The sequence below is a fragment of the Egretta garzetta genome, unplaced genomic scaffold, assembly GCF_000687185.1.
Source record: "Egretta garzetta isolate BGI_Z169 unplaced genomic scaffold, ASM68718v1 scaffold7, whole genome shotgun sequence".
NCBI classification, from domain to species: domain Eukaryota; kingdom Metazoa; phylum Chordata; class Aves; order Pelecaniformes; family Ardeidae; genus Egretta; species Egretta garzetta.
Window position 1 is genome coordinate 3175464 of NW_009260350.1, and position 10952 is coordinate 3186415.

The window sequence follows — 10952 nt, forward strand, 5'->3', positions numbered from 1 at the left end:
GGTCCCGGGGCAGGAGGAATGAGGCTTGTGGGAGTGAGTGGGGGCTTTTAGGCTAGCTGTTGCAGGTGACGAGATTGGACAGACTTGTGTCCCCTTCATCAGGATCCTGAGGCTAACCAGAAAACTCGAGAGTGTCACTTGGGACAGAAAACTGAAGTTTGTTTGGTTTTTTTTTAACTAATGTGCTGTGGAAACTTCCTCTTCTTGCTTCTCTTCCTCTTCGCTCGGTGATTCAGAGCGCCGTCGGGAAGGGTCCTGATTTTGTAGCAGGGTCAGCGAGATGTGGAAGTACCGCAGTGCTTCGAGAGGGCACGCTGTATTCTGCTGGAAGTACATTTGTTTTGCAAATTAGGGAATTGAAATAAAAAGATACAGCACAGTTTGCTAAAATGTTGTGTAATTAGAAGGAAGACTGTGTCACAAGTGTCCTATGTTAATTAAAAATAAGAAGCGATGGAGAAGCTGTTAATGGATGCAATGAAGATCACATCAGTAAGGCTGAGACCAGTTGGCTGCTCTGTGGCAATCAATGTTCTAGATTTTTAGTAAGGCAGCTTTTGCTGACAAAATTTTCAATTCATCTTTTTTCACGTAAGTCCCCGTTTTGTAATTTGAAAACCCGCTTGCGAGGTTCTTACCTCTAAAAAGCCACCGCGTTAGTGCCAGATCTATAGTTCACCTTTGTGACAAGCCAAACGGTTGGCTAGATCATACAGAAGCGGCTGCTGGAAGGATTAATTTAAATGGAGCTCATTTGGGATCTTGGATATTCATGTAAAATTGCTCAGAAATAAATGTATGATCTCTGAGCTTTTTACCTAAAACACGCTGAAATTCTAAGAAAGGTGAAGGTACCTAAAACATCAGGAGCTACCTTACGTGTCTTTTTGACTGTTCTCTTAAGGCAAATGTGAAGCACTTTGCTTTTGTTTCCAGAATTACTGGTTTGGAATAAGACTTGTCAAGTCAGCCTGCTGCCATTTTGTGCTTTCATTTTGCAAAAAAAGCTGACCATCCTTCCTAAATCGATTGCATTTCTTTTACTCTAGGCCTAACGGGAGCTCTGTTTAGTCCTCCTCTTTTCAGAAGACGCTGCATGCCTCAGCTTGCCCTGTGTGCGCTCTGTTATGTTAGCTGCAAGCTTTGGTAGCTGTAAACAAACAGCCTTTGGATGCTGATCGAAGGGTGGCTTCCAAAAAGCTCCTCGGAGCGTGGGTTTTGCAGGGTGATGGTAGAGCTGAGGCTGTAGGCTGAGGCTTCTCAGGGCAGGGGGTTTCTCCGAGGAAGGCGAAGGGGCAGTGTGGCTTAGTGCATTGGTTTGGGGTTATCTGTGATATTTTTGCAGCAGTAAAATCGGTGCTGTTCCCGAAGTCTGATGAACTGTCCACAGGAGTCTGAAACATTACGGGTGAAGGTCGCCAAACTAATCTGATGAGGCTGTCGTCTGTTCTAGGTTACACCACCCCAACTGCCCCCCCAGCGTACAGTCAGCCCATCCAGGGGTACGGCACAGCCGCCTACGATACTAACACCGCTACGGTTACCACCACCCAGGCTTCCTACGCAGCACCGTCCGCTTACGGCACCCAGCCCGCCTACCCAGCCTACGGGCAGCAGCCAGCAGCATCTGCTCCCACAAGGTAACATCTGGTTCCACACCACCAGCTGGACTGGGGCCCACTGGTTTTGCTTACACCTTTTCTCTGCCTGTTGCGCTTGAGCTTGGCTCTTGCTGCATCCAACCCTGTCACGTTGCAGGGCTGGGGGAAGCTGCGTAGGTAGGTTCTGCACGGTGAGTCAGCGCCATTACTGGGAGATGAGGAAAGCCACCAAGCAACAAAAATGGGCTCTTGACTCAGGATGTGGAACAGAAAACAGGCCAGTCTGATCTGATCCTGAGTCACAGGGTCAGGCAGGATACTGTTACCTACTGTGACTTCTGGAGTGGATGCACATGCTGCAGACAATTTCCTTTTCAAATCGCTTGTGTCTGGGCGCTGTCAGCAGTATATTTAGTTGAATTGTTTGTTCAGGATATGAAAGATTTAAAATACATAACGGAAACTTGTTTAGTAGTGAATAAAACTGGCTTTATTCATTTACCTCATGTTTGTAGCAACCACTCCAGTAAGGAAAGGCGGAGCTTGGCCCAGCTCTGTCCGTATCTGTCAGATTACAATTGTAAGTATGAATCCTGACATAATTTAAAATACTTTTTTCCCAGCTTGTACAACAAAAGGAGCTTAACTCTTCTTACTCTGTTCTGATAAACACTTGGAGATTATCAACAGTATGGGACAAATGTGAAAAGAAGGGACATGCGAGTCACACGCAGAGGGTTCTCTTTATTTTCAGGCCTTGAGAGTTAATACTAGACAGAGTTGAGTTTGGGTTGGAAGGGACCTTTAAAGGTCATCTAGTCCAACCCCCAACATCCTTTCCCTTTCATCGGATAACATATATGGGGCAATATCTGCTTGCTCTAGATTCTAAAGCAAACAATGGTACATTTAACTGACAACATTTTTGGCTGCTTTGGAGCTAGTAATTTCCAAGCGTTGTGCAAAACCAGCTCGAACGGAGGGGCGGTGCTGCTGTCCGCTTTCCTGGCCACTTCACATCCTCCACTCAATTCCAGAGCCAAAGTCTAAATCCCTCACCTTCAGTTTCACAACGCGGCTGGTGAACAGAAGCTGCAGTGCTCTGTGCTCTCTGTTCAGGACACTGCCTGTGCCTTTCTGGATGGCAGGGGAGTGTGCAAATACCCAGTCAGCAGGTGCTACAATGTTTAGTGTTTAATGAGTATATGTGAACTGCTGCCAGGGTGACGGACACCGATGCGGTGCCAGCTTGTAACCAAAGAATTCGGTAGAATCATGGAATCGTTTAAATTGGAAAAGCCCATTAAGATCATCAAACTCAACTGTCCCCCTAACCCTGCCATCCTACCACTAAACCCTGTCCCTAAGCACATCATCTGCCTGGCTTTTAAATACCCTCAGGGATGGGGACTTGACCCCTTCCCTGGGCAGCCCCGTCCAGTGCCTGACAGCCCTTGCGGGGAAGGAATTTTTCCCAATGTCCAACCTAACCCTGCCCTGGCACAACTTGAGGCCGTTTCCCCTCATCCCATCGCCCGTTCCCTGGGAGCAGAGCCCAACCCCACCCCTGGCTCCCCCTTCCTGTCAGGCAGTTGTAGGGAGCGCTAAGGGCTCCCCTCAGCCTCCTCTTCTCCAGGCTGAACCCCCTAGGCAGAGCCGTTCTGTTTCAGGAGGGGGGGATCTGAGCACCTTCGCTGCTACCAGAGGTGGGATTTTGCACCAATGTTTCCTTCTTGTTCGATACTGCTCTGTAGACCCCAGGATGGCAGCAAACCAGCAGAGACCAGCCAGCCACCATCGAGTACGACAGGCTACAGCCAGCCCAGTCTAGGGTACGGACAGAGCAACTACAGCTATCCTCAGGTGCCTGCCAGCTACCCTATGCAGCCGGTCACCGCGCCTCCCTCCTATCCTCCTACCAGGTAACTCTCCCAGCGGGCTAAGCCGCACACAGCTGGCCTGGGAGCTTTCGGGTTAGCTGGGGCAAAAGCGGTTTTAAATAAACAGATGTAAAGGGAGGTTTGGTGGCCTGGGAGGAGGGAGGTGTGGTTCTTACTGGTGTACTTGTTGTAGGGAAGATGCGGCTGTGATTGAGTGCAGAAGTGTGTCTGCGTGCACACCTGCAGTAGCAAGGTGTAACGATGACAAATGTTTTTGAGCAATTTCCTAGTTAGGGAGTGTGGTGTAGTGAGCTTTTGCTGCCTCCTTACATGTGGCTTTGAGAAGGGGCTCACCTCTTCATAGAAGCACAGAATCATCTAGGTTGGAAAAGACCTTTAGGATCACCAAGCCCAACCCTTCCCCTAACCCTGCCATCCCACCACTAAACCCTGGCCCTAAGCACCTCATCTGCCCGGCTTTTAAATACCCCTAGTGATGGGGACTCGACCCCTTCCCTGGGCAGCCATCCCCTTAGGTGTCTTTAATATGCTGACGCTGACTTCTGAAGTGTGTGTTTTGAAATCCTCAAAACCTGAGATGCCTGAGGGGTGACTGATTTATTATCCATCGGCTGAAAACGTTTCAGTGCCGAGGCAGAAAGGGAGACTGCTGCTTGCATTGCCACTGATTTTTGCCCTGGCGCTTCTGCCTCTTTCTAGAAGTACGAAGGGTCACCTGGATTTTGCTTTTAGCAGTCTACTGGGTTTGTTTTGCCTCCTGCCCCCGGGCTAGCCTCCATAGGATGACTTCACCTTTTTAAACGATTTACAAGAGTACATATGGCTTATAATTGCATTACCTTCTAGTGTGAGCTGCTTCTGCAGCCTAATGTACATTGCCAGCGAATCCGCTCATCTTTCCATCTTTTCAATGCTTTTCTCTTCCAGCTATTCCTCCACGCAGCCAAGCAGTTACGATCAGAGCACTTACTCCCAGCAGAGCACCTATGGGCAACAGAGCACCTACGGACAACAGACTAGCTATGGCCAGCAAAGCAGCTACGGGCAGCAGCCGCCGCCGCCAACCAGTTACCCGCCCCAGACGGGATCCTACAGCCAGGCCCCAAGCCAGTACAGCCAGCAGAGCAGCAGCTACGGCCAACAGAGTGAGTGTGCTTAGCAGAGCCGTGTGGTTGCGGAGGAAAGGGTCAGGCTCCCTTGCCCTTGCAGGGTGGGCTGTCTCTGGAGGCGGCTTGGCGTTATTTTGGGTCTAAAGCTTGCAGCTCCGTTGAAGGGAGAGCATGGGGGTTTGCCCTTTCTCACTGAAAAAGGGCTGGCCTGGTATGATGGCGAATCATGATGCTGCCAGATAGTTGAGAAATGCAGAAGCGGAAAATACTGTTGTGGCTGGAGTGGGCAAGGCTTGGCCTAAACGATTCTGTTTGGCCAGGTGGCAGGTCTGCAGGAGTCCGATGGGTAGGGCCTAAACCAAAACTTGATTCTGCAAACGGAAAGCATCTCCCCTTAAATTACCACAGTTGCTGCAAGCGCTGTAGCGAGGGGATGGGTGCTGAAGGCAGGTAAAAGGGCTTAAAAGGAGACAGGCAGCTTCAACCCACTCGTGCCTGCAGCTCCCTAACATGTTTGTTACAAACTTCCTCAGGCTCATTCCGTCAGGACCATCCTAGCAGCATGAACGTATACGGACAGGAATCTGGAGGCTTTTCAGGCCCAGGAGAGAACCGGAATATGAGCGGCCCTGATAACCGGGGCAGGGGAAGAGGGGGATATGATCGCGGAGGCATGAGCAGAGGTGGGCGGGGAGGAGGACGCGGTGGAATGGGGTAAGAGCAAATCTTTTCTCCTTTTATCTAATTCTGTTTTACCCATAGGATTTGAAATGGAAAGAAGGGACTGAAAGGTTGATGTTCCCAACGGTACTTCCATGGAGAACATTTCTGTAGCAGCATTGCTTCTAATCCATGGAAATATTATCCTAGGGGGAAATAGGAGCAGGATCTATGGTGGTTTTATTTTTATTTTGTCCTGCAGCTGGTTGGGCCCCGGGAGGGGAATTAGGGGTATTGCTAAACCTGGAACTTTCAGCTCCCTTCGTGGTCGCGCAGAGGTGAAATCCTCTGTGGGGTTTAACAGTAACTCCGGATCGAACACACACAAACCTTCCACCAGGTCCGGGAGTCACTCCCTGTGCCTCCATAGTGGGGATCTTGACAGCTCAGGTATGTACCCAGCAGAAGCCTTCTGTCAGCCCCGTGTTCTGCCATCAGGCTCTTCACCTTAGCAGTAGCACGCGGAGCTACGTCTGTGAGCGTACGCCTGGGGCAGATTGCTGCTGTTGAAGCCGTGACTCTGAGCGGCCAGAACGCTTAAGAGCTTGGTCGGAGTGTGAAGGAAGAGCCCGAGAAAGTAGAGAGAGCTGGCTCGGCTCCCAGGACTGCTCCCCCTCGGAGCTTTCAGGTGGTCTAAATCAGTTTGGCCATGGTAACCGATGGCAAAATCTGGTTTGGTAAGCCTACGCCTTCAGGCCAGCAGCGTCTCCCTGATGTGATGTTTGTTTTTGATAGCGGGCGAGGAAGGAGGACTAATCCCAAAGGCTCCTCAGGGAAGGAAGATGTAGCTTTGTGTGTGTTCCATCCCTTCGCACCCGTCGCTCAGAGCTATGCAGAGTGTCCCTAGGTGCGCACTGGAGACATGGGATGCACAGCGCTAGCCCTCATACTTCGGCAGGGCAGCCGGAATCGCGGCTTCTCCTCCATAGGCAATGTCTGCAGGTCTTTTACAACCTGGTGGCAAGTGGAGTTTGGCAATTGATAGTCTCATTCTGCATAGCTCTGTCGAAATGAATTGAAGTGGCATGAAATCTTTATCGGAGAAATACAATTGCTGGTGTATGGAACTAGAAGAAAAAGACCGGCTTGTGTTGGAACACATCTGGCTTGAATTGGCTCAAGTGGAACAGAGTTCCGTGGTTCTGCATAAAGATTTCACCCATGATGTATTTATCTCTTTTTAACGGTTTAAAGTAGATGTAGACACTTGAAATGTCTATCATCACATCTTAAAATTTCTAGCCCCTTCGGAGCTGCTCATGCAAAAGATTTGTCACCTGTCTCCAATTTCGCACCCTTAATCCGAGCTTAAATTGCGTGCGTAGTGATTTCCGCCTGACTAGAGCATGGCAAAGGGCACCCTGCTTTATGGACGCAGGCTTCCCGCTGTCCATGGAAAAGGCGGCCTTCCTTTGAACGCCAAGGGGCAGGTAGGGGAACTCGGCCCTTCTTAGCACGCTGTGGTGATGGATTTCAGTGTCTCCGGCAGGTAAGGAGCTCGATGTTATTAACGTGCCCTTTTTCATTGACTCAATTATTTGATATTTTCATTGGCTGTTAAACATGGAAACTTTTTAACATGCTTTGTCGCATTTATATGCTACAGGTTACAAAGTGAGAGCCTTGTATACACCTCAGTACTTAAAAAGTACCCGTACTCAGTACTCAGCCGGCAGCATAATGAAAAGTGGGACTAGACACGGTGTCCATATGGAGAGGAAAAATATACATAGGATATTTTTAACCAAATGTACTCATTGTATAAACGGAATCCTTCTGTAACTTTGGTAACTGCGTACTTGTTGTTTGGTAATAAAGCCAGGGGAGGTATACTATAGAATTGTGTAACGTTAAAAAGTGTAACCGTATGTGTTTAAAAGAGCGACATTACGTAAATGGTGTGTACTTTAACGAGAGGAGGCGAAGCTGCATGCAACAGCTCGGAACTCTGTATTGACGGCTCTTTTTTTTCCAGTATTAGAGGTGCAATACTTGCTAGAAAATAAGGCGGTGCTCTCCCTCCTCTGCTCGTCTCCTTCCAAACAGCTTTTTGTCTCTCCAAAAAGAGCAAGAAATGCCAAAATCCCTTTTCAGGTGGCATTTTCCTAATTAACCAGCGCTCTAAAGCGGTCTTAGCTGAAGCACTTTGGCCAAAGCTTTTTGACAAAAGCTGCGGCCCCGAGTTTGCATTGGCGCACCTGCCAAAATCTTCTGTTCTGGTCTGTGTCCACAAAGCTGCACCCCAGGCCTTCGAGCCCCCGCTGTACTCTGTAAGTTCTCCCTCCGCAGAGACTTGTTAAGTTCAATAGCGACCTGAATGTATGGCTTTATACTGAAGGGTTTAGCAGAAATGTCATCTGAACTGTGTTTAGGTATCGCGTGTGGCTGTCTCCTTCCTTTTTAACTGTTAATGTCAGGGACCCGCGGGCTGGTTTCGCTCTCCTGCTGCGAGAGGCTGAGGGTGCACCTTTATGTACACACAGAGGGGAGGGAGTTGACCAGCGAACGACCTCATGATTTCTCTGAAGCAAAAAACCAAACCAAAACAAAAAAAACCAATTTTTAATGCTCAAAACCATATTTTTTTGGCCAAGTATTGCACTGATAATACCCATACGAGTAACGCAAGGGCACCAACAGCAAAAGTGGTGTCTAAAACCAGAGAAGCGAGGTTGCGTATATGTAAAAGAAATTTGAGCGAGCTGCCCTGAAGAAAGGCATAGTGCCGAGATGAGAGAGAGAGAGACAGATGCATTGTCTGGAGATGTTTTAGCCAGTGCCCTTCTTCCCAGTGAGCCGCAGAGGCTCAGAGCGGCACTGGCTTTGTAAAGGGAAAGGCCTTCATTTCTTCGTTTATCCCCCCAGCAGCGCTGGAGAGCGAGGTGGCTTCAATAAGCCTGGTGGTAAGTTTTTGAGCATTACAATGGATAGTGTTAAAAAAAAAAAAAAATTGCAGTCAGTTTTTAGAACAAAGTGTAATTTTTATTACTTTTAAGTGGTTAAAATGACATATGCACCGAGACTGTAATGGGTACTGCCGGCAATGCCAGGGGTATGCGGTTACAGGACACAGGGTGAATGAAAGAATTGAGGCAACCACTTCTGTAATTTGGGGAAAATAAATGGTTTGGATTTAATAATATTTTTTTGTTTTGTAAAGTAACTTTTTAGTAACGAACGTAAAACCGATTGGCCCGGTAAAGCGTTAAAAAAAAAATAAATAAAAAAGCGTAATAGTGGTTAATGGTTTTGAAAGGCTGCTAAGAACTAGCAACCCCACCGCCACGTAAAGGTGCATTGCTGCTGTTCTGTGCAATGCGGGTCAGCCTGAGCCTGCCCAGCGCCATCGCACGGTGGTTGGTAGTAGCTAGTGTTGTGTGTGTCGGTTCTGCAGCCCGCAAGGCCTGCACTAACACAGCTTCTTACCGTTCTCTCCCGACTGGCAGGACACATGGAAGAAGGACCGGACCTTGATTTAGGTAAATGCCAAGAACTGCTCGGACTCACTCCCAAATTCATGAAATTGAGACTTTGCGTGCTTGTTCTCCGCTCTGGACGAGGGCTGCAGCCCCATGGCGCGTCCTTCCCCGGGAGCGTGAGGCTGCTCTGCCATTTGCGGTCTCTTCCCGGCCATTTATTTCTCGATTCCCGATTCATCAGAACAGCTGGATTGGTGGAAACCCACGCGTGTTTGTGAGATGATACCCCTCTCTGCTGGGGCTGGGGGGGCTTTGGCCTCAGCAGAAAGCTCGTTTCGGGCAGCCTTAGCCCAGAGCTCATAGGCGCTGGTCCAGTAGCCGCCTCTTGTGCCACCCCTGGCCAGTCACCATGCAGCTCTTTCCTTCCCGGTGTGCAGGCGTGGCTGGAAGTTGTGCGTCAGCCTTCCAGGATCTGCTGGAAAGTTGCTGTGGAAAGCTAGGGTGGGGGGGATGTTGGTGTGCGGGAGCCCAAAAGGGCTCGAAGGTCTTCCTCCCATCCCGTCTTGGGTGGCTCCCGTTACAACCGACCGGTTTAACCACCCGGTTCCCCGCAGGCTGGCCGGGTCTCTGGTGGGAGGCAGGTCCACCTCGGCAGCGAGGTGCAGCGCCGTGGTGGAGCCTCGCCGCACTCAGCGCCTGGGGTTTTGGGTCATTTTTGTAAATCCCCTCCTTGAGAGCAAAGCCACGGCTGGCCAAGGGGATGACGTGACAAAAAGCGCTCCATTCTGTTCTATCTCTGCCCCTCCTTTCACCGCAGTGATGCTGGGAATTCTCTCCTAGGCCCACCTATGGACCCCGAGGAGGACTCGGACAACAGTTCAGTCTACGTGCAGGGACTCGGTGACAATGTGACCCTGGAGGACCTGGCAGACTTCTTCAAGCAGTGCGGTGTGGTCAAGGTGAGAAGGAACACGCTCCCACGGGTCGGCAAGGGACTGCCTGCTCCTCCCTGCCCAGACACTGCTTGTCCCCGCTTCCGGGGGGCCGTGACTCAAGGTGACATTTGCTGTCCCCCTAGATGAACAAGAGGACCGGGCAGCCGATGATAAACCTTTACATTGACAAAGAAACCGGCAAACCAAAAGGAGATGCCACGGTATCTTATGACGACCCGTCTACCGCCAAAACGGCCGTCGAGTGGTTTGACGGTGAGTACGCAGCGGGGGGTGGGGGGGTTGGGGTTGCGTTGTTCACCATTGTGGAAGGAAATTCTTGTCTGACTGAAGTTGGCATTTCTGTCCTCGATGCATGAAGGATCGTAGTCGCCTCGGGCTTGGTTCTAGGTGCTCAGGCCTAAGAACTTCTTGGAGGATCGTAGTCGCTTAGGCTAGCTCTGGGTGCTCAGGCTTTGGCCTAAGAACTTTCTGGGTTTAACTGGAATGGGCAAGCGCGGTGCTTGGGTTGTGGTCGCCCTCAGTTGCCCGGGCTTCTGTTGCTCACTGCCTCCCGTGGCTGGGATTTTGCCCTTCTGCTGCGTTCAACACCTGGGTAAAATTTTCTCTGTGATCAAGGGCTGGGGGCAGCGGTGCCTCCCGCGGAAAGTCGTGTGTGATGCTGGGGTCCGGTGAGCAGTGGGCGCTCCCGGCACCGAGTGACACTCCTGTCCTCCTCTTTCCTCCTAGGGAAGGATTTCCAGGGGAGCAAGCTGAAGGTCACCCTCGCGCGGAAGAAGGGCCCGATGAACAGCATGCGAGGCGGGATGCCCCCGCGAGAGCAGCGGGGAATGCCTCCCCCCCTCCGCGGAGGTAACCGTCCCCCTCCCCGCGAAGGGCAGGGCCGGAGGCGCTGTGGCCGGTGCCTGCTGGGATTAACGGAGCCTTCCTTGCAGGTCCCGGGGGGCCTGGGGGCCCAGGGGGGCCCGGCGGCCCCATGGGTCGGATGGGAGGCAGAGGTGGAGACAGAACAATCCGTAAGTATCCCGCGCCGCTCGTCGCAGCAGCTCCAGGCGAGCACTCACCTGGTGCCAGGGGGCCTGGCCCTTTCCTCCGAGGTGCTGCCCGTGTCCAACACACCCATAAAATAAATTTCTGGGGCTTTCCAAGGAAATTCTTTTCTCCAGCCCAGAGCCAGGAGGCAGAGCTGGTGTTGCCGCCCGGCTGGCTCGCTTCTGCGGCCGAGCAGTGCTTCCCGGCGTTAATTAGC

At 51.0% G+C, this 10952-nt stretch overlaps 1 protein-coding gene across 1 annotated transcript in view; it reads left to right on the forward strand.

Moving 5' to 3' along the window:
* Positions 1-10952, forward strand: part of EWSR1 (EWS RNA binding protein 1) — a 26695-nt gene that overhangs the window by 14743 nt on the left and 1000 nt on the right. The window contains 10 exon segments of the mRNA XM_035898377.1: positions 1454-1640; positions 3356-3523; positions 4430-4647; positions 5145-5325; positions 8197-8234; positions 8778-8810; positions 9591-9709; positions 9829-9958; positions 10433-10555; positions 10639-10805. Coding sequence (XP_035754270.1) covers positions 1454-1640; positions 3356-3523; positions 4430-4647; positions 5145-5325; positions 8197-8234; positions 8778-8810; positions 9591-9709; positions 9829-9958; positions 10433-10555; positions 10639-10805 — 1364 coding nt within the window.